This window comes from Denticeps clupeoides, chromosome 7 (genome assembly GCF_900700375.1).
Source record: "Denticeps clupeoides chromosome 7, fDenClu1.1, whole genome shotgun sequence".
In the NCBI taxonomy this organism is placed as follows: domain Eukaryota; kingdom Metazoa; phylum Chordata; class Actinopteri; order Clupeiformes; family Denticipitidae; genus Denticeps; species Denticeps clupeoides.
This window is the reverse complement of record NC_041713.1, coordinates 13657072-13681774: the sequence shown is the minus strand read 5'-3', so window position 1 is coordinate 13681774 and position 24703 is coordinate 13657072. Positions and strand designations below refer to the sequence as shown.

The 24703-nt window shown below is 42.7% G+C and overlaps 1 protein-coding gene across 1 annotated transcript in view; it reads left to right on the top strand.

Annotated features, from left to right (window-relative positions):
• grin2aa (glutamate receptor, ionotropic, N-methyl D-aspartate 2A, a) overlaps positions 1–24703 on the top strand; it is a 102532-nt gene that overhangs the window by 43317 nt on the left and 34512 nt on the right. The window contains exon 3 of the mRNA XM_028986081.1: positions 15924–16516. Coding sequence (XP_028841914.1) covers positions 15924–16516 — 593 coding nt within the window. The remainder of the gene's footprint in view (positions 1–15923; positions 16517–24703) is intronic.

The window sequence follows — 24703 nt, the reverse complement described above, 5'->3', positions numbered from 1 at the left end:
GGAGGTGTTGTCAGTGGCAGGTTACATCCTCAGGATATTTTACCACCCAGGGCTTTAGCAGTCCTCTTCTCAGCAGCCTTGCAGCTCAGATGTGTTGCTGTTTGCAGGTGAAAAAAATCTGTCCTGTTTTCAAACTGATAACTATAACCAATCCTCATATATAATATCCTCTGATTTACAGTAATAAACAGACTAGAACAATAATTCCCTGCTTGTCAGTTATCTGTATCTTAGAGAAGGGTAACCTTCAAGTGTCAATTTTTAAATTATTTTTTAAAAAACTAAATATTTAAACTGACAGCTGTCACACACCCTCCTCCCTCATTCAGGATGTATGCTCATGAAAATTAGTTCACCCAGCATTGGCAGATATTTTTCTGTTTGGGCACAAAATCATACAGAAATGCATCAAAATAAAAACAACAAACTACCTAAATCTGATTAGCGACACTCTAACATACCTAAATGAAACTGGATTACAAAAATACAAAATTCAGCACCACCCAATCTGGCAACATTTCGTGCAAGATCATGTCTCCTCCCTCCTCCATCTCTGGTTACTGTTCTCATAATAAAACATCATATCTGTCAGTAAACCACTACTAACATGCAGATAGATCATCAAGGTGTCACGACGGATCCCACTGTGGCTCCGCCCACCTAACGAGAGTACCCAGAACACTGAGTGCAGGCCTTGCCACCTTGAGTGCCAGCATCTGCAGCCCACACTATAAAATGGTTCCTTTCCTTTCCCTTTTTCCACTTCCGCTTTTCCTGTGTGTGTGTTGGTGCGTGATGTTGAGTTGAACTTTGAGTTTGTAAATATATGTGGAACAACTCTGTGCTTCGGTCCTCCCCTTTCTGTGACACAAGGCTTTAATTCAAGAATTCTAATCAGCAAATTGCCGAATCCAACATTCCTGAACACATTCAATTTTGAAACACATTCCCCTTTGAATTTTTATTTCCATTTCCACCTTTCACCATCTTACAGCACAGAATTATTATAAAATGCAAATGAGCAGAAATGTTACTTTTCCCCATTCATGCTCATTGTTTAAGAACAGTTAATAATTTTCGTAATAATCATAGTGTGCATCAGTATACAGGGCCAGGGAAATATCTGCTCTGGAATACATCAAGTAATGGCTCCACTGAGCAAGCAAATTGACGCACCTGATTCATTCATAGAATTTCCATTTAAAATTCATCACCAGTAATATTTCAGCAAAAGCTAATTGGAGCAAAAAAGTAACATTATCTACCAAAATTGCCAAAGAATGTTTTTCTTTTTGGCCTCTGCTTTTTGCTCTTTGAACCAGTTATAATCCCTGTCTCTTACATCTGTATTCTTATAATATGGATGGACTGACAATAAAGCCCAGTTCACTTGAGCTGTTTTCCAGTTGGTCTTGTTTTTGCATGCATGGATTGTCCAGTGACAGCTAAATTGATGTAAGCATTAGTGATGTCTTCATTAGTTCTTACTGCACCGGCAGACAAATATATAAAATCAGTGAGCAGTGTAGATTCTCTTTATACATTGTGCATGTAGGACCAGGACAGGGTCTTGCTGCTGTGTGTGTCAGAGCATGAAAATGTGTGTATTTGTGTGTGTGCTCCCATGCAACCATGTTCCCTGCTGATCCTCACCCTGCAGCAGAAGCAGCGTGAGCGCTTTCACTGCCAGCGCTATTATGTCCAGAACAAAGCACACCTTTCCCCCCTGTGTCCCTGCATTACCTGAAGCCCCCAGTTTCCCAAACAGCCCACCCTGCACCTATTACCAACAGTATAGGCAACAGTAAACAAGGCACTGGGTTCTCACGTAATACCGTATACAAAAGCATCTTGAACTATATCTTTTTATTTTAAAAGAACACCAAAAGCATCCAGTGAAATGTTCGATGACAGCCTCCCCCTCAATCAAAAAAACAGATAATAACTGAGGTACTGCCCAGAACTTGAATAAGGTTTACAGTGTGGCAGAAGATTTTCAGTCACATCAGCATCACAAAGAGCACATTCAATGCGGCTCTTCAGTAGTAGCACTTAAAATCAGTTTTATATCAGTACGGCTCGAGGAGTCCTTTTCACCTCTTTTTGCAGTTCACCCTCCCCCAGAGCTAGGAGAGTACATTGTGTATGAATGATTTATTGGAACAGAAATGCTAATAAACACAACATGAGCATACTGGTGCAACAACGTGTATTCTTCGTCTAGCCCAAAATCACACACGGCACGTCTCAATGGGCTTTAGCCGACCTATTAAGATGTCACCCCTCAAAATTACACCTCTTGTGTAATAGGCATCATTGCAGGTTTGGTATTGAATTGTCCGTTATTGTGTTCTGTAAAGGGAATTATTTGTCCCTTTTGAAGAAATTAGGTGAGTCCTCCAGGTAGTACACGGGTAGTGTTGTGGTTGTGGGGTATTTGATGAGGTGTAGCCTGGGGGGTAACACACACGCCTATGAACCAGAAGACCACAAAGTCACGGATTCAACCCCAGTTACTTCCATTGTGTCTCTGAGCAAGACACTTAACCCTGAGTGTCTCCAGGGGGGGACTGTCCCTGTATTTACTGATAGTAAGTTTGGGGCAGTGGTGGCCTAGCGGTTAAGGGGCTCTGAAATCAGAAGGTTGCTGGTTTGAATCCCGGTCCGCCAAGGTAACACTGAGGTGCCACTGAGCAAAGCACCGTCCCCACACACTGCTCCCCGGGCGCCTGTCATGGCTGCCCACTGCTCACCAAGAGTGACGGTATAATAAAGTATAATAAATAATAACAAAACAAACAAAAAAATATGTCACTGTGGATAAACATATAAATGTTTTTGATAAAAAGTCTGATGATCGAGTGCAAATGTTTCAGAGAGTTTCTGTACTATTTATGCTCAACGTTGCCACTATGCACAAGTGCAGCCGTCTTGGATTTTTTTGATGTTGAGGTCAGATTTTCCACTGGAAATTTGAGTACAAATGGAATGCGCCACTCGAGTCTCTGATTGAACGTCTGCTGTCATCTTGTTGCACAAGAGCTGGCACAGCTGTGACGTCCGTGTGGTAAAAAACTATCAAAGGAGCTGCGAATGACACAGCAATTGTAGCTCCAGTACTCATCGCAGCATCCAAATCACAAGCTGAGCACAGGGTTGGCTGGCGATGGACCAGCTCAGTAAAACATTTGGTGATCGCTGAAGTCCCTCCGTGTTTGACAGGTTAAAAGATGCCTCGCCCTAATGGACTTCACAGGTCTGAAATTTCCTGGCTCGACAGACACGTTAACCTTCAGAGAGTCTAAGAAACTGGGGTGGCTGAGGGGATCGGTGCAACAAAAGAATGACAGAGATACAAACACGACCTTGGACGTGCTTGCTCCAAGAGCAATGTGTTTCTGATGATTTCCTTCCCTGTCTTCGTAATGGGAACGGAAAACTGCGGACTCCAGGTTTTTCATTGACTCCCGTCTCCCAGGGCAGCTCTCGGCAGAAATAAGATGCAAATTTCAGCACGCATCCCTAAGCCGGGGTCAGTCTCGTGGCATTACGTGCGATGCGTCTCACGGAGGTGGGTGCGGGGGCCAGGCGAACGCTCAACATGGCCAAGAAGTGCCTTAGGAGGGCGATAGATAAACAAGCGAAGGAGAGGAGGCGTGGCTGTCCTGACTCAAGGTCAACTTGAACCCCTCTGCTGTCCTCAGACGGTTGCTGACGCGAAAACATCAGCCGTATACATAAAACGAGAAAGTGGGATACATCTCCGCAGGCTTTTTTCGGCTATAAATATCTTACTGAGATGTCTTTGATTTGCAAATTAGAGAGGGAGTGGTGGGGGCTTCGCATTTTCGACACGTTTAACTGGAAGCAGAAGACGAGACTAGGTTTGTCTCATCTGTTCAACATATGGGCAGTATAAGTAACATCAACGCCTCTCCCTCCCTCCCTCCCTCGCTCTATCTCTCGTTCCGAGACGCCACAGCCAATCAAAGGCTTATCTTATCTGGTGACTTCAAAAGAGCCTGGTGCAGTTTCGTAGTTGCGGAGGCAAGTGACGCTAACTCGTGCTAAACCTCGCGGGCTGCAGAGGTCAGGGCGCCTGTAATCTCCTGCTAAACAGACGCATACGGCAGGCCGTGCGTAAAGCGCCGGGCGGGCGCACCAAATGCTATCTGCCCGGCTGTCTGTTGCCACTGTTAATCAGCGCATTCCGGCGGCACGCTCGCTCCTGTGGGAGTGGTGGTGGTGGTAAGGGAAGGGGGGGGCGGGGCATAATTAATGGCATGTGTCTGAAACGCGCGATGCAGGCCTCTGCGCTTCGAGAAATCTTGTAACGGATGATGTGGTGCATGTGCTACTGTATCTGTTTCGTTTTTTTTTTTTGGGGGGGGGGCTTGAACTCGGACCGTCGATCGGTTAGCAGGACTCTGCTACTGAGCTCCCCTTTCTAAAAAAACAGGGGTTTGAAAAGTAGGTCAGCAAGTTCTGCAGCTCTCCCTGTGTTCTCATCTCCCTTTTGATGTGAATCCTGGAAAAAAAAAGTGGTAAAATGATAATAAAGCATGTATTATTCACAGTGCAACAACTTTTTTTCTTTTTTTCCAGAACATTAGTCAACTTCACCTTCTTTACTTGTCGAGACTGAAACTCCGATTAAATAGTCGGCAAACAGACTTAAAGTGGTGCGCCTGGGCAATGGCAAGGCAAGGTCAGGCACACACCAAAAAACATGGAATTTCTATAGTGCTACTGCACCTAAGTGCAGGCCTAAGAAGGATCAGTGGAGGAGGACAGAAAAGCTGGGCCGCTGACCCAATTAAATTTGACTTTCTTCAGCTCGGGAGGCCACAGATGGCTGGCACTCTATTATATAAGATCTCCAAACGATTATCTTTACGATGGCCATAACAGAAACAATGGGCTCACGTTGCGGACACAGTTTGAGGACAACTGTCCATACGAATGTTGCGCAATGCATCGAGGTATGTAGAATCCATGTGTCTTTGTATGAATGGGATCGGATTTCCTTGATGCTTTAACAATCTCAGATTGTTAAACGTTCTGGCTTATTAAAAGCATATAAGCAATGATGATTGGTCATAATAGACATTTACCACTAAGTGACTTTGGGAAAGTTAATCTCTCTCAAATCTGCAACAACGATTCCTTATATGGCATGGAGGACTCCTGATTACGGACGAGGAAACATCTTCATGTTTTACTTCCAAGTTGGCAAGTCTCAGGAGAGGGGCTTGACCTTGTCTCCCGTACCCCTTCTTTTACTGTCACCCATGATGACTCCTCGTTATGATGCTGACCCACCGGACTGATCCATCCTCTAGAGCTTCTGAGGGGGCAGCGGATCAGTCCCTCAGGATCCAGAGTTATCATGTGGTTTGCCTAGTCCGATGTTGAACTGACAAGTTCACGACCCCAGCATGGGTATCAGGGATGTATGGATGTCCAGTGCATCATGTCATCATGGACACTCGTCATTGGAAAAAAATACTTTTGCCAGGATCAATATGACAATCCAATCATTTTTGATATGTGTTTGGGTCATACCAAAGTCAGATTACTGGTCAGATGTAACGCAGGGCATTGTGTTACATCTATAGATACTCAATATACTCTACATACTCTAAAATGAATAATCTAATTTAACTTCACTCACTGTGTCTCAGCACAGGGCACACACACACATACACACACCTATGGACAATTTAGTCCACTAACTGTACACCAAACGCCACACATACAAAGCCAGACCATGAATTCATTTTAAAATCTGTAAAATAAAAACATCCAAGGACATATTTTTTTATGCATTGTCACTATATTGTCTCATTTGCATTGCCTCTATTTTGTCTGGATGTGCAGTGCAAACTGTCATGAAAGAGACAAATGTCTATAAATGGGTATAAGGACAAGGTCAATACAAAACAATTTAAACATGCAGAATCTGGTAAGAATTAAAAGCTCGCTGTAAAAAGCATAGGTTACTTTACAGCATAATAAATAAATAAAAGAATAAAATAAAGTAGATAATATAGATCACACTACTTAAATTACAACTAATACAACTACCGTTACAACTAATATCATCTGATAGCACATCTCTGATAAGGTCCCAAAGGGTTGTGCACCAAAACTGTACGGGTTGCAGTTTCTGTTCCAATTTGAATTAATTTTGTTTTTGTTATACATACACAGTTCCTGATGCAACTAGGGACTGGTTAATACAAAATTTAATACAAAATTAATACAAAATTTGCACTGCTTCACTCTAATATTAATGAAAGTGCCAAGCAGTCATCATTAAGAAGTGCATTGAACTGAACTTAGTCAAAACCTATTGTTTGCCAGAATTGGCTGAACATTTTACTGAATGGACCAAGGTTTTTGTAGAGTTTGCAGAACCAGGGACATGGGCGAACTTTCTACTCTGACCGATATTGTGTGTCAGGGTTTCTCATTTTGCAGAATAAATACTGTAAAAGGACACAAAACCCAAGAGATCTACGAGGCTTTTTTTTTTGGAGGAGTTGGCGAACTGCACACCCAGACAGTTGTTTATTCCAGCCAGTGTTAAAATTGAGTTTACTCTGTAAATTTGATCTCTGGCCATGATAACCGTGAGTGTGAGAGAGCTATGGGAATATCTCCCAGCATCGGCACTACACACACACACACACATACACCTGAACCGTAAAAGCACAGCGATAACACCGCTACAGTTACGGCCATAAAAAAAAAGGCTGTTAAAGGCTGTTTTACTCAGCAGATATAGAAATGTGATTTGTTACTTTTATTTTATTCTTTTACTTTGTATAAGAGGGTGGAACCCATACAATCCCCTTCACCACATGCAGTCGTATGTGTTCAGTTTAATCTTTATCTGTTTAGTGGTTTGCACAGAAAGGCCCCAGCACAGCTTTATAGCCCAGGGTGGCATCAGAGACGCTGAAATGTTTATGAGCGGTGGAAGCAGTAATGGACAGATGTGTAAGGATGCGCTTTATAAGCTGCGTGACCCCGGCAGCTGACTCCAGACCAGCGGGAGCGTCCTTCATGAGGTGTGGGGACTGCAGGAGGTTCTCCTGCTCCACCTCAGTTTCACATTCAACGTCCCAGAGCTCACCTGTCACCAACACACACAGCTTGATGGACATTTCCCAGAGGCACAGTTTGGCTGTTCGGCTGTGACAAGCGCCTGTTACATTGCAGTGTTTGCTGGCAGCCAATCAGAATTAACTAAAGAAGAGGAGCACTTGATGGAGAGAAGAATGAATGTTTTTTTTCTTTTCTGGACTTGTCAGTGTTGTCTTCATCGCTGTGATGTGAGCTGCTACTGCCAGGCCTGCCCGGATCTGCTGAAGCATCTCGAACTTTGTGAGCCAAAGTTTTCTCTCCTGATTCCTCACTGACCCTTCCACATCACAGGCGATTTCCCAGGCTGGAGTCTTCTCACCATACATTCCCTCTAATATGATTTCTTCTGTTCCTCTCTCTAATCTGATTACTTCTTGTTCTTGTCATTTCCCTTCACTTTTACATTGTGTATGTATGAAAGAAGACACGAAAGAGGAAGGAGAAAAAAGGATAATTGATGTGAGGTGCATGGGCTTTTTATTCTGTTTTGCTCCTTTTGTAATATTAATCATGTGGCTTCTAGTGGAAGTGATTTGATTAAACTCCATCAGCCCGGCTGCAGCGCTGCGAGCGGCGAGCCCAGCCACTTTTCCCATCAGCCCCCCTGCCCCCCTTCTCTCCTGCGCTCGTCTCGCAGTGCCTCTCGCAGCCAGCCTGCCGCAGCGCGCCGAGTGCAGCGGAATACAAATAAAACGAATCATTCACTAAACTGCACTGCTGCTGGATTTCAAAAAGGGGAGGGCGGGCGCCGAGCTGGAATGCGGACTTCGTGCTTTTCTTTGAGGGTCTGGAGGGGGACCAGGATCGACCTGGTTAACCAGATCACGCATACCTGTCCTACAATGCATACAAAGGCAGTCGTCTCATTTGGGAGGATCTTTTAAATAAATTAACAAAGGAATTGACAAAGAACATGTACACTGTAGCCCCACAGATGTGGTTCTGAATTATTATTATAAATTATTATTATATTAGTCATATATGAAAAACCTTGTTGTCATACGATGAAAAACAATTCATTTCTAAATGAATTAATTGTGTAAATCGTCCTTCACTGTCCGTCCCCATCTTTGTAGAGATGTAGAGATTGTCTCCCACAGGTAGTAAACAAAATGCAGGTGGACTCAATACGTTTATCGAATGCGTTCTATATTTATAATTTAATTGCAATGATTAACGTGCTGGTTTTGACAGTCCTGTGATTTAAATGAACATTATGATGGTTTATGCTTCACGATTTCAGGCAGCTAATGGGTGGCTATTTAACCATCAATGTGAATTTCAAGGTAATTAACTTCGCTGGTGATGGCCATATCGATTTGACCTTATTGATGAATGGATTGATTGGAAGAACAGGTTGATGGAAAGCCTTCGATTTGAATACCACGTTTATTAAGGATTAGTAATTCTTCATAAATGGCCATTTGGAGCATCCAGATAATGGTATCAATCAGGAAATTGACCAATCCAACTGTTCCCTTGACCTGGAGATGGTTTGCCAGAGAGGCATTTCTGTGGATGTTCAAATGAAAATCTAATACCTGGTTGATAATGCCTGAATACTCAAAATGATTTCTGTTCAGATGGGTGCAGTGTGGGTTTCAGCCATAAACCATCTAGATACAATGTGAGCTTTCCACCTCAGACTGCATGAAGATTCTTCATGTGTTTTGTGTGAAAAGTAGAGTTGCCTCCCTTCTATTTTACATTTGCTTGTTTAATACAAACTGGTTAACCATGGGCTGCTGTGGATCTCCATTGTGTCTCACTTTGAGCTCAACAGGCTTCTCTCCAGGTAGGAGAGGATTACGTTGTCACAGTGACCAGACCAAATGAAGTGCTTGTCACTGTTAGAACACAAATAGGTAAACGTCACTGTTTCTCCGGTCCAGCCTTCATCAGTTCTGAAGCATTATGACAGCCCCATATTGATTTCCACTGTGTTTTGTAACAGGACCATGAAATCCAATCCCAGACCTGCCCTCCTGGAAGAGTGTATTAGATGATTAGCAGTGTTATGAACATGCTTATTTGTCCCAGATTTGTTAGTTAGCATGTTGTTATGGTGCTATTTTTGGCAGCGTAGAGCCTCTCTTCTCTCTCAGGTCCCGGTTTCAACAAGCACTTAATTATTTAAGCCGTCTCCAGCAGCGGCAAACAGTTTCAAGTAGGTAATTAATTGTTGATAACGTGAATAAGTTAGCTCAGTGGTTGTACCAGCAGCTGCAATGTTATCCTGCTTTCACGACATCCTGGCTAATTTCCCAAGATGGTGCTTCTGAACCCGACCCTGTGTTCATCCTCGGTCGAGGTTTTTCATCTCACAATGGTTCCCATTTCCTGCAGAACATGCGCTGCATCCACCAAATATGTGCATGGATTGTTTCCAAGACCTCTAAAAGTGTGAAGACCCAACACTCCAAACGCTAATCACTTCATTAATACCACCAACACTCAAGTTACTACATGTTAGTGTAGTAGCTTCTTGTTTTTGTCAGAGATGTTCCCAATTCTAATTACAAAAACGTTGGAACGTTGTGCAAATTGCAAATAAAAACAGTTTTCTATTTAGTCACAGTCCATCTGAAATGAGATTTGACAGGAGAAGACATTGGTGCTTCTAGATCATGTTCTAATACGGCTTCTTCTTTGAATGATGGGGGCATCTTAGTCTCACGAAAACAAGGCGAGACAGTACAATGAAAACCCCGGTGTGGAGAAAGCGAAGGAGGCCAGTGAATTAACGATGGACGTTAGTATGCGAGTGTAAACACAAAACAGGACACGAGAAGGCAGGGAGGCAGGACAGGAAAACAGGCAAGGAAAAGGAACGTTGTTACTGAGCGACCCGGGAGCGGCCATCTTGTCCTAATTAAATTAGTTGCGTCACCTCGTTTCTGCACCACTCCCGGTCGTGTGAGCGTGATCATGTGACACCTAGCAGGTAAGGAAACAGACCCCTAATCAGAAGGTTGCCGGTTTGAATCCCGAGCTGATGAGGTGCCACTGTGCAAAGCACCGTCCCCACACACTGCTCCCCGGGCGCCTGTCATGGCTGCCCTCTGCACCCCAAGGGTGATGTGTTAAAAGCAGAGGACACATTTCGTGGTGTCACCGTGTGCTGTGCTGCCGTGTTTCACAATGACAATCCCTTCACTTTCACTTTAACTGGCGTCTGTGACAGTGCTTTCCGGAAATATTCCTGAGCCCATGTACTGATTTCCATTAGAGAATCATTCCGGCCATTTGATTTGTTTTTTCAGACAGATTCTTGGAATCTTTTGATTATATTGTGTGACATGATGATATATTCAATTTGCAGCTGAGGAACTTTTTCCTGAAATTGCTCCATTGCTCCAGTATCCTCTGTCCATCTTTATTGCCACTCTAAGATGCTCTTTTTATAGCCCAATTTGAGCACCGACTTTTCCAGCCTCTTATTGCCCCGTCTCAACTTTTTTAGACGTACTGCTGTTACAAAATTCAAGAAAATATCTCTATACATTTGTTGTCTATGTTATGAATAAAATATGGGTTTGTGAAATTTCTATATCATTGCATTTAGTTTTTATTTACAATGTTCACAACTTTACAACATTTTTTTCGGAACTAGAGTTTTGTGTAAAATATAAAGTTATCCTGTCTGAATCGCGGAAAACAGCATGCTTCCTCTGTCATGTTATATGCTCATGTAGTTTGTAAATGATATCCCAGAGTAGACAGTTACGAAACAAAGTGAGATACATGAATAAAAGAATGCTGTAAACAGAGCTCAGCTGAAGAAGCGCGTCTCAGTTCGTTTGAAAAGTTAGGTTTATATATTAGGTATGACTTAAAAAGAAAACGAATCATTTCCAAGCCTCACGATAACTACAGATATTATGTATAGCCTAATGTTCAGTAACTCACAGAGGTCTATCGTCATGACAACCACACATCACTTTTTCTCTCTTTCTCTTGCTCTCTGGTGGATACACAGTGAGGAATCTCATTAAAAATTGAGAGAAATCTGTCCTGAACGCATCATAAATAGAGTTCCTCTTCCCGAAGTGACATGCAAAGGGATGAACCCATTTATCGCAAATTTATTAGGCGTGTTCAGCTTGCCCCCAATGCTTTGGGACAATTGGGACCGATATGCTCCTCTATCTTGGAATCACACTTTGCATGGACTCCTCCCTATTTCAGTTAAATACATGGCTTCCCAGTGGGAATGCAGCACCATGTATACTGTAATTACTACCATTTTTAATGTTCACATGGTATACTGCATTTGCAAATCCTTTGTATCCATAACTGTCTCAGTTATAAAATAAGCAAAACATGTGGCCCGTGCATAATTTTGAGGATATATGGAGATAAAATTACCTCGCATCCATTGTATTAATTAAGACGCTCAGATGGGATAACACGCGCAGCGGTGGTGAGCAATGTTCCAGGTTGTTATTGGGGTGTTTGTCTGCTTGCTGGTTCCTGCAATTGATTATTGGTGCATGTCTATCCTCTCATCAGTCAAAAACATGCTGATAAAGCTGACTCTGAAAGCTTTGACTTGGACAACACTGCAGTGGGGAACACACACACACACACACACACACACACACACACACACACAGAAGGTGGTGGTGGAGTGGGGCATGCAAAGCATCAGTGAAGGGGAGGATAAAATCAGGAGCAGAGGAGCAATGGTGAGAAGGAACGCAAAAAAACACACAGTCAGTGATTAGGGGGGAAGAGGTGCTTTAGCTTTGGTCCAATAATTCCTGCATTGGAGGCGTTTTAAAAAGGGAAATTTTCTCCAAAGCAATCAGGAGTCCTGTCTCCTACTGAAGGACCATCCCTTAATGGGTCAAGTGAAATGTGGTGCAGTGCAATTGTCAGTCTGATTCAAGCTTCCTGCAAAACAGTGGCAATCCTATGTAGCAGATCCATGTGAAATTCACTCAGATGTGTCACACCTGCAGCCTCATCTGCCACATGACACACCATCCTGAGATCACCTTATGCAGGACCTTGTCCTTTTTTATTTGCATTTTGAATGCTTAATGCACTTTTTCACAAAATGGCTATTGACCTGGATCAATGATGCAATGTATCAGAGCATGCAATTCATACGATTGCAATATTAGTTTGTGAATTTACTCTTATTGATGTTCATTTGGTGAGGTTCTTGCTGCATGTTTAATTATATTTCATTAACACATTTGCTGCATTTGTTAACAAATGACAAATAACACAGCATGGACAGGAATAGTAAGTGAGAATAAAAAAACATGTCACATGTTTACTTTGAAACCATTTCAGCAATAAACGTGTCTAAATGATTTAAAGGGGTGGGGTTGTTTTAAGTTACGAGGGCATTTACTTCCTCTCAACTTTCCTTCTTGGGGGCTTGAAAAGCAGTGGAATTCTGAAGCGATAATGCTCCTTTGGGGGGAACGACTAGAGAGATGTGTGTTTATAAGCTTGGCAGCCCCAGGGCCAGGCCAGTCTATAATATGGCCATAGATATGACTCTGCAACACACACACACACAATGCAAAGGGCTGCCATTTCCCACTCCTTGGGCTCCTCTAGGCTAATGTGATTAACAGCCTTGATGGTTGGACTGGAATGGCTCTCTGACCATGGCGGTTTATATGTTCATATAACAGACCCCTCTAATTTCCATTTGCCCCCTCTGCTGATGGTAATACAACTGAAGGACAATTCAATTGTCTCCTAATGACAGAGTGTTTAAAGTTCAATTTTCCGAGAGTTGTGCTCACCTGCAGCTAGACGCTTTGATGTGCTCTGCTTTATTACGTTACCCTGCAAATGAGACAACCGAAGCATTTTAGAAAACAATCGTCTCTTCAGGGCAAAGAGGAGGAGGTTTCAATCTGGAAGAAGAGAAATCATCAGTTTTATTGCAGGACATTCAAGGGGATAATTTGGAGGTGCTGTTGTAAGTCGTAGGATGTTGGGACTTTTTGCAAATGTAAGATTCCCTAATTCATCAATCTATAGTCAAGAGGCAAGGCTTTGCATGTGATCCCCATGGGCTCCTCCTATTTGAAACGTGGGGTATAAAAACAAAATTAAAGGTCATATTCTTGGTGCCAGAAATATTTAACGTCATCAAAAATGGCTGGGTGGGTAGTTAGTGTCTCCTTTAAGATACATACAAGAATTGGCATGTGTCTAAGTCCTGAAGACAGACTTGATGTTGCAATTGCAAACAATAGCGATAGCGAACACTCCCCTTGTGCTACATCTGTAACAGCTCTGTGAAAATCATTTACATTTATGGCATTTATCAGACGCCCTCAGTAGTTACGGGAACCGTCCCCCCTACAATGGCAGTAATTTTGACCACCCTCATGCGCTTCATCCAATGAACAAGCATACGCGCTGCAGATCATCCAAGAATGCAGTGGAACGGAAGTGACACAGAAGAGCAACATTGAGGAACTAATGTGTAGCACTTGCGTTATTTAGTGTTAATGGCTATTGCTGCCTATGTATTTTTATATATAAAATGAGAAAAGGGGGATTTAACTTTCCTGGTGCCAGTGAGGAGGTGAATGTGCATGTTCCCCTCGAATGTTCTTTGCATGGCGCTCAGCTAGATTAGACATGCTTCTCATGTCATCACACTGAAATTACATTTAAACAACAATGGAAGAACTTAGGATCCATATTTTGAAAGTGATTTTGTCATTGTGATACACAGCACAGCACATGGTGCACACAACAAAATGTGTCCTCTGCATTTAATCCATCACCATTAGTGAACAGAGGGCAGCAATGTAACCATTAATTTACAAGTCTGCTTACATTTACATTTATCAAGAGGTTGCAGGTTCAAATCCTGATCTGCCAAGGTGCCACTGAGGAAAGTACTGTCCCCACACACTGCTCCCCAGGTGCCTGTCATGGCTGCCCACTGCTCACTAAGGGTGATGGTTAAATGCAGAGGACACATTTAGTTGTGTCACCGTGTGCTGTGCTGCAGTGTATCACAATGACAATCACTTCACTCTCAGAATTTGGTGGCCCATGGATATGGGTGGATATGGATCTCAGAATACATGAGCACGTCATATTTTCTGAACACATTCACACAGCATTTCCAGCATTTCAGACACATTCTTTAGACACATTCACATGCGTATGCCACTATATTCTACTGCACTACTTGCTAAAATCCGTATCTCCTGGAAGGATGTTATTGTGTCATCTGTCTTTTGTGAATTGATATGTTTCAGTGCAACATGTTAGATTACAGACTACCTGCTGATATTTCATCAGTGAGCACAAAATGTCTGATTTATCTCTGTGTGTGCTGTGCTCAAAATATCTTTCAGTGCAGATAAAATTATTTCATTCTTTGATATAATAGGTTTGGTTTTCATGAATTTTGGATGACCCAAATGAAAAGAAATAAATTGATTGGCCTACAAATGTGCCCAGTGTTGGGCAAGTTACTCAGGAAAAGTAATAAATGTTCTTTTTACTCTTTTAAAAGAAATAATGTTACTTATTATTAGCAAATCATTTATCTACAATGCTCATTATATTACTTTTGATGATTACAAAATATCCCCCTCCTATTTTTGCATTAACCATCAACTTTCATGCAATTTTCACTCAAGTACATATATTTGCTGAGTGAGAGAGACCGGCTAAATGGTGGAGAGACCTCGGGTTAGCAGGCCAGTGCTCAGCCCATCGACAGCTGGTGCTGTCAACACTCAATCAGTGGCACTAATGCAGTTGGCATATTTTATTAAACCTCATGCACCAAAATAGATGATAGAAGATAATGCAGCCACAGCTGACTTCCACAGAAGCACATCTGATGAATGTGCCGTACTGTAAAACTCGCAAAATTAAATGATGGCGCAGGCTATTTTTAAGCAAGATGACATTATCAGACCAACTCTTCCTTCTTCTTCTGTACCGCTGTGCCAAAAGCTGATGGTGAACTAATTTGGATGTTCTTACATGAAAAGTATTAAGATTCTCCCTCCCTGTGTTACAATGCGTTGCATTCTTTGCATTCTCCTTGTGCGTCGATGTGCCATGCTGTGGGAGGCTCTGACTGGCATCGTCAAATAAGCCTTTCCAAAAATACACTGGCAACAACAGAGAAGAGACCCCGCCCCCTCCTCCACTCAAATGAACATGATGGAGATGTTCTTACACTCAATCCTCCACCTGGATCTTTATATTGTCTTGAATTACATGTACATCTGCGCGCTTGTAGCTTGAGGTGTTTGGACATCTTGATGACAATGTTGAGAAAGGACATGTGCTCTGCAAAAGTCTGACAACAGGAGGATTCGATTGAAGCCATATTGTTGTCATTCTCTCAATATCAGACTCAAACAAAGCTGTCCAAGTGGTAGTAGTCGCTTAATGGACTCTTTTGAAGTGCAGAACAATTTAAAATGTGACACGGCGGCTTTGTTCTCTAGATCCTTTGGGTATAAAATGGGCTGTGGTTAATGCAATTACACAGTTACTTTCTCAAACATTACATGAGTTTGAGGAATCGCAAGTCAAATTGCAGCAGAAAGAAGGTCGTGTTAATGACACTTAATTTTTTTGTCAAGTTTAGAACTTGCATAATGTCTTTTTTGTGATAATGGAGTGAGCACTTTTGTCTGATAAACTTTGATACCTCTTTTTTTTGTTGTTGTAAGCAATTATTAATGTCTGTTCGAAATAACTCGTCTGAAATCCAGCAATACGTTTTTGAGTGATTTTTCTCTCTTCTTTGGCAGGATGTGAAGTCCACATTCTTCCAGTTTGGGGCCTCCATTCAGCAGGAAGCTCTTCTCATGCTCAACATCATGGAGGAGTATGACTGGCACGTCTTCTCCATAGTTACCAGCAAGTTCCCTGGGTACCAGGACTTCATAGCCATTCTCAAGACCACAGTGGACAACAGCTTTGTGGGCTGGGATTTACAGAACACCATCACTTTGGATGCAGTGGATGGAGACTCAAAGAGCCAGATCCAACTGAAGAAAGTTCAGTCACCGGTTATCCTGCTGTACTGCTCCAAGGATGAGGCAGCCTACATTTTGGAGGAGGGGCGTTCCTTGGGCCTCACAGGTTACGGTTTCATCTGGATTGTGCCCAGTCTGACCACAGGGAATCCAGACATCACGCCAGACGAGTTCCCCTCAGGAATGATCTCTGTCTCCTACGACGACTGGGACTACCCCTTGGAAGCTCGTGTTCGGGATGGCCTTGGAATTATTACCACTGCAGCAGCGGCCATGCTGGAGGAGTTTGGGGACATCCCAGAGGCCAAAACCAGCTGCTATGGGCCAATGGAGAAAACAAAGCTGCCACCTAGTGCTCTTCACAAGTAAGTGAAATGTCTGACCTTTGTGTCTGTCCTCTTTGTGTTTGTCCCATCTGAGAGACTTTTGAAAGCCATTTGACATTAAATATGCATTCATGTGATGAGTGCAAAGCAAATGAGTTAAAAAATAAGGGGAAATGATACCCATGCGGTCGAATCGGATAAGCGCACCGCATGCAAAATTCATACTTCAATGCTGCAACTGTGAGGTTTGAGGAGCCTTGGGTAATTTAATGGCTGAGTGTAGTTTGGCAGGCCGGCACTGTAATCACAATGAAGCATTTTAGTTGCTCAGACACCCAAAATGCCCAGACCCATCAGTGTGGGGTGCGTTAGATCTCCCCAGCGAAAAACTGCTGAAGTCCACTTTTAACGAGCTCTTCTACACAACACTGCTTCCTCTAGAAATGACAAAATGAAGAAGGAAAGAAACAGAAGGGGTGGGCAGATACAAGGAAAGAGTAGAGCAGCTATGTGGGGGCTCTTTTCCAAAGTAATAGTTAAAAATGTCCAATTTGAAAGCATGCAAGATGAACCAATTGTTTCCCCCCTGGTCCTACAATCCACCCCAACTGACTAGAGCCGGTCCTAACATGAGCTATGCCAGCCAGCCAGCCTTGACTTTGGTTACCCATATGGCACACAACTGATTCAAGGGCAGGCTGCCCCATATACGACAAGGCAGTGCTGCCTGAGGTATACATTCAGGTTTCCAGGACACATGAATCCACGTGAGTTCAGGGCAGATGGCTGAAGCTTGGGCCAGCGTATGGCAACGACAGGCAGGGTTATATCCCATTAGCATGCAGAAGTGGCTTTGGGGTCATGGGCATAAAGAAAAGGGCATCCTCTGGATAGAAGCATAAACTACTTGCAGTCAGAAATTGCAATTTTAAAATATAAATTTACATTTACGGCATTTGGCAGGCGCCCTTATCCAGAGCGACTTACAACGTGCTTTCATGTTATCATCAGTGAAGTAATCAGTTCTGGTTCTCCAGGAATCAAACCACGAATACAAACATTTTATTTCACTCTGTTGTAAGTCAGCTATAAGAAGTTCATTCCTCTGTCAAGACAGAGAAGAGTCTTGATGGGTGTTGTCACCCACTTCAGCAGTACCGGAAGGTCGGCGACTGCCAGGTTCAGTGCAAGGTAGAATACTGGCCCAAGTATGTTAACCCCCCCCGCCCAATTAAAATACTTGTTATTATTTATTGTATATGGCACCAACTACTGGTGTTTTCAGTAGAACATGAAGAAAACATAGAATTTTTTTTCAGATGTCTAATATTCAGACACAGTATTATTGAATGTCTGTCTTTAAATTTGTGTCTTTTATGCAAAAGTGTTGTGAAAAATGCCCGGATGTTCTCCATATGTCAACAGTGCAAACAGACTCTGCTGACATTTTCTTTTGCAAAAAATGGGAAATGAGTCGACTCCCTGCTGCATTTCATGCTCCACCTGAGATGGAATGTCAGATGTCTGGGTGAAATATGTGGTCCTAGAGCAAAATTTTCTTTTATGGCAGATTTATGACTCTCATCTGAAGTGTGCTGAAATTTTAGTCTTCATACATCAGTGAAGAATACTGAAATTCTCAGTCAACAGTACCTGTCAACTGCAGTCTGTAGGGTAATTGATATCCAAAACAAAGGGCACTTAATCCAATGAATGGGTCAGTCTAGCCCACATCCAGCCAGGCACAATGCAAAAGGAGCCAGTGTCGCTGCGAGTCCCTAAAGTGACCTTCTGAGGGCCACATAATAAAGTGAAGGATTATGGGCGTAGGACGTGAGCAGGGAGGTTGGGAAGCCAAGAGGTAGCCAATGACAGACCAGTCTGGTGTGGAGGATGGACGTCTCTATTTCGATGTGAGTGTCTGGAGCCAAATTCTGCCAGCCTCAGGTCCCTATGAGCTGCTCCCCTGTCTGGGAGTGGCTTGTTCCCTGCCGGCACAGGGGAGCCGAATCATATGTCTCTCGTCACAGCCTATTAGAGACAGTCGAGGAGGCGGTCAGGCACGCAGATGCCAGCCCAGCCGTAAATGCAGCAGTCTGAATTGTGAACTCTGCGAATCTGGCATCGGTACAGACTGAAAATGTCACAGGCAGACCATGCAGCAAATTCCATCACATGGAGCTAGATTGTTCAATAACCCTGTACTAGAACCTTGGTATCCATGGTTTTTCTATAAATCTTATTTATTTCTCAATAGTTTTATACGTTATGATCAGAAAGAGGTAAGAACTTTGTGGAAAGATGTATGGGATGCTTTGTAATTTCATGTCCCCATAGAGGAACAAGTCATAAAAACGTGCTATAAATCTGATTTCACATTAGAATCGCTGCTGCTCCTGACCTCTTATCATTTTGCTTTTGTTTTTTTTGTCCTTTCCACCTCCCACAGGCAATAAAACGAGTCACCTCAAATTCTGCAGCATCTTAGGTAGGCCATTGAGAAATGTTCAGCTTTGCTCAACGGCGCTGTCTCAACTAGTGCCTCTGGTGGCCAGATTGGGCATAGCACACTGCTGCCAAACAGCCAGCTAATAGAAATAATGCTGTGTGGAGCTCATGAAAGGAAGCGTTAATCTGATGGCTGCTCTGACATCTCCACAGCTAGCAGGATAACCTCGGGAGAATTAATAATCTCGTCTGAGCTAAGCCTCCTACTGCACTACACACTCAAATGCGCTCCTAAATTTTGCAGGTACCAAATACAGCGGAATTAGGCAAATAATTCAGATACCGCAATGTGTGGACCGATAAACATTGCTGCATATTTAATCCCATAAGCAAATGTCCTGAGTGCATTATTACCATCCTCTGCTATGAATTTTGGACTGGAGGATTTCACAGCACAAGCCACAACGATGTAGATGGGGGGAATAAATTTGGAAAGGATTGTAAACCTAGAAGCGTCTGAATAGAAACAGTGATAAAATATGCATAGTGCTCCTGAGGGGCATCGTTCTAGCAGCCCCTTCATCCCCTGGCTCTCCCTCACCCAATTTGTTCCCATCTCGTCTCGTTGTGGGACCGGTCAACGGCATATTGTCATGTGCCGGGCTGTTACCAGAGACCCCCCTTGGACCCACATGCATGTAAGGGTGAGGCATGCAGCCATTCTGGCTCCTTCCCTGAGCCTCAGGTGTAAGCTGCTCAGCAGTGCCAGGCTGCCGTCTCAGGCGTGGTACAAGTTGCTCGTTGGCACGTATTAATGGGGGTCAGTCTGTCACATGACATGCTGTCTCGTAGTAAGCGTGTTGGGTAGAAGGGATTGATGAGGCAGTGAGATGAACACAGATACACTCTGGCTTGCTGTTAGTACTGCAGCGCAGAAATGGTTTATTCTGTACCTCAAGTTATTATCGTAGTTTTTTTGGGGGGGGATCACACTTGTCAGAACCTGATTTGTCTAAAAGGTTTGAGAAGCATAAATCCACAAACTAATATTAATACAGGACAAAGGATAATTTGCATTGTTGAATTTAATGCCTGGAATGGAGCCAATAAATTCCAAATGTTATTAAGCCACCAGCCCTCACCCAACCATTTTTTTTTTTACACAAATCAATATACGTTCCATCATAGAGCTTACTCATGTGTCCAACCCACCGAGAACCATCAAACCACTTACCTAGAAATGTACCATAGCAATTAACTTATTATAGCACTGTTGGCTGTGAGAGAACAGTAAATGTGGTCTAGTGTTCTGATGTTGACTATTCACCAGTCAGCTTGTCTCATTTTTCTGCAAGTTTTGAGAATCATGAATCCCCAAATATTTTAAATTAATATTAACAAAGGACATTTGCATGTTTTATCATATAAAACATTAAATTCATTAAAATGTCTGTTATTGCCATAATTGTGCAGCTCTTCTGACAACTGAGTAATTTTAATAGTTTCACTTGAATTGAATTCACTTGAAACTCCAAAAAGAAAGAGCAGAAGAATGCACATTCTGGGCTCGTTAAAATAATTGAATAAATATGACAAACCTCATTATTTCTGCAGCATGCTCTCATGTCGAGAGAGGAGCTGATAGTGTCATTAGAGAGAGAGATGCGCTCAATGTCTTGACCTATTCTTTGTTTTTGGACTCTGTACTTCACTTGAGCTGTGTTCCATAGAATCTGAGATCTTTTAATTTGGCAGTCACCAACAAAAAATCCATGTACGATTAAATCCATTAGCTATACCTTAAAATGCATTGCTAAATTAACTTTATTCTCATCCGTTTCAGTGAATGACCATGTGTCAAACAAGCATACACAAAAAACATGTATATTTAAATATATTCATTTTGTATTATGTTAAGATGGAAGCACTTTTGCTCATTTAATGCACTGACAGGGACCTCCCTGTCATGACTCATTAATGTTGGCCTTCTTTGTCCTACAGAATATAACGAGAGACTTCTTTAATGCTCTTTACATAATAACAGGTTAAAATATGGCCGGCTTCATTCTCTTTGGCCAACCCAGTTTCAGGAGACCTCAGCGGAAGCTGATCAATCTAATGCATGCATAAAAAGTCCACATTGTGAAAGAGTCATCTGGGAGCGAGCATCATGGGTAATCATTTACTAGGCCGGTGGTGTTTGTTTCGCATAACAAAGAAGCGTTCGGATGCTGATTGATTTCCGCAGCTGCAGGGACTTAAATGGTGACACTGTTGTTACATAGCTGCTGTCGCTTTTCCCCGTTAGAGCAGCTCTGCCTCCTCTCCGGTTTTGCGGCAGTCGTGTGAGTTCTAGTTTGTGTGAGTGCTGCAGTGCACCCCACCCCCTGCTCCCCTCCACTCACCCACCACCTTCCCCTTTCTTTTTTCATCTAGCTATTTCAGGATGTAGCTGCATCACTGGTACAGTGATAATGGATCAGATCTGCTACAGGTAACGGGGAACAGGTGCCTGGGTGACCTGTGATGATGTGTAATTAGGCGTGGAGGTGAGGGGTCATGTGAGGGCCGCATGCAGGGCTGACTGTACCTCGCTGGCCCCAGGCTGATATGACATTGGTTGTTTTGCCGGTGATGGGAATGCACTGACCCCATCAGCTCAGGCAGTGGTGGTTGCAAAGCCCCGCATTCCCGCCTTGCTAAGTCCTGGACACCAGCCCAAACTGCGGCCACTTAGACTGCAACTCCACACACTAAAGGGCAATGAGGACTAAACTTCTCCTTCCTCTTAAAACCTCACTTAAACCTCACACCCACATAATGTTGACAACGCACACAAAAACTGCGGCAACAGGTCAACAAAATGAGCCAAAGCTAGCAAGCTCGCATATTACTGTAAGTGGCCAAAAACAGCGGGGGCCAGAAGTGCGACATGAAAATAAAGTAAACGAGAGGCTCTCATTTCAAAAGGAAGAGCAATAGCGGGGTGTATCGATTCCCTCTTTCTCTCTCCTGCAGTTTGATGTAATTGGATTCAACAATATATCTGCAGCGACTGGAGGCGGCCCCTGCCTCTGTACGTTCTGCCCTGAATGGGGCCAATAAATTCACCAAGCCAGTCAGCCATTCAGCCACTGGCCCTCGACCAAGACTGTACACATGATTCAATGTAATGAACTTATTACAACACATAGAGGCTGTGGGTGCTCTGGGTGAAGTGGACAAACTAACGGACAAGTAGCTTAGCTTAGTGCCAACCCAGTGGTAGCCCAGTAGCACACTTGCCCATGAACCAGAAAGGTTCAAGGTTCAAACCCCACTTACTACCATTGTGTCCCTGAGCAAGACACAAGTGCCAGGGAGACTGTCCCTGTAACTACTGATTGTATGTCACTCTGCATAAGAGCGTCTGTTAAATGCCATAAATCTAAATGTAAACACAATGTGACTCATGGCACTGAGTAACTATTCTGATACCAGCATGAGTAAAGCCGGTAGTATTTAACAATTTAGGAGTGTTCGAAAATATCGATATAGCAATATATCGTGAAATTTTACGTGGTGATATTGTATCGATACAGGAACATCAAATATTAATAGTTTTGTATGCAAATGTAGTCCACCAGGTGGTGCTGTTGAGCGTTTTCTTTAGGGATGTCAGCAGAGATGAGAATCGGCATGCAACTACAACCTCCAGTCCTGTAGATGCTGCTGTAGTTTCAATTACTGACTGTGAAATCGCAAAACATGAAAGACCAACCACAGCATCTTGTATTTCAGCTCTTTTTTTACATTTTCAGCAAACTGTACAATATTGCAGTATGTACAGTATCACAATATAATATGTGATATAAACATATCATGAACCATGTATCATGATACGTATTGCATCGTGAGATCCATGCACCCCTACAACAATTCATTTGTTAGTTGTAAATACCAATATAAAAGGTTGTTCTGCCAAATAATTGTGTGATTTGGAAGGCTATGACATGGCTTTAAAAATTACTCAACCAATCAGGTTCTAGATCTGAGTGTCATGTCTTGGGGCCAGTGAGGGAATAAGGCAAAGAAGCAGGACATCGGTAACAAGGATTTATTGTAAACATAAAGAAAACCCAAACCTTGCATGATGTCTGAAAAGGAAACACAAAAGAACTGGAAACAGCCCGAAGGTGAACTGAACACAAGCACCAGGCAAGCATTGTCCTGCTGCAGTCTCTTCCCTTTTACAGGGCTCTAACCATGGATGCCTGCTTGGCGGCAGCTCTCCGTCATTAGAGCCCTGTTGTCAGGCTGATAGGTGCAGGCTGTGAGCCCAGCTGCACCCAGCCATGACACTGGGCCTATTTTATTATATTGAAATCTATTGATTTAAGAGTAACATTTATAAACTGGTGTTCACAGACGAATATATTTATGAAGTGCTCCTTCTTGCCATTATTTACTTAGAACAGTTTATCAGATCGACAGTAGTCTAGATTTTTCAAATGAAGGTTGGGACAGTTCACAGATTGCTACATGAACTAAACGTGGTGTCAAGCCATGGAAGTCATATTCATAAACCACATATTTTGCCAATTAAATTTGGGATTTATTACAAGTACAGGTAGAGATTCAGAGAAATATAATAGTAAATCCAGGGTGTCACCATCAGAACAGATGAGACAAAGGCGTCTCGAGCAGGAGCACTGTTATAGAGATGATATTCAAATGCAAAATATGAGGATGCCACTGTTTGTTCTGCCATTTTCATTGACTGAGAGTGCCAATATCACACATCTCACAATAAGTCACTTTGACACCACACTTAATTCATAGATTCAGTAGACTATTTACTGCCTCAGTGGGATAATCAATTTCACACATTTCAACATGTTACATAGAAGCACACACACACACACACACACACACACACCTACACACACACAAAAGTCAATACATATAACATGCATTCTATAGCTGCCTCCCCCCAAAACCCAATACAGACACATTATCAAAGACATACAGGCACAACTTCATTTCCAACACAATACGTGTGACATGTTTGAATGACATGACAGCTCCGGAACAGCTAAATCATAGATGAATTCATGCTACATGGAGGCTACATATCTAAAAGCATTTTGGTGCCAGTATATTCTGTAATATACTGAAGTGTAAAGTGTGGCATAAACAATCAAATATTCAAAATCATGCTAATTTAGGTAAGCAATGTTTGGAATCTGTAACTATCTATTGTTTCACCTTCACTCCATCTCTGCTTGGGTGGTCTCTCTATCATAAAAATGACCTCCAGCTCCTGTGTGCTGAATTTTTTTTAGTTTTGGATTCATTTGTGGTGTGATTTTAGAGATTATTTGCTTTCTCATTGATGTGTAGGACCATCGCAACACACAACCTGCCCCTGGAAACCATTGCTTATGAGACTGAACACAGAACGATAACAGCTTAGTGAGCTTAGTGTTACCTCAGCGTTTGAGTCACCTGCATGATGCTTTCAGTGAGGAGACATGTGTTAGTTACAGACAGTGTGAGAGAGATTTTTTGCGTATATGTGCTTGTGTGCAAGTTGGTAAGTCTGTTGGAGGTCTGTTTTACAATGTAGAGTCTTCAAGTGGCTATCAAGTGCGCGCACACACACACAAACTCACAAGGCCCTGTGTGAGCTAAAAAAATGTGACATGATGTGTTCCTCACTCTCTTTCACATAAAGTGACAGGAATATGCAGCCCCTCTGAAATGTCAGGAATCTTGTCACAGCAAAACCTGTCCATT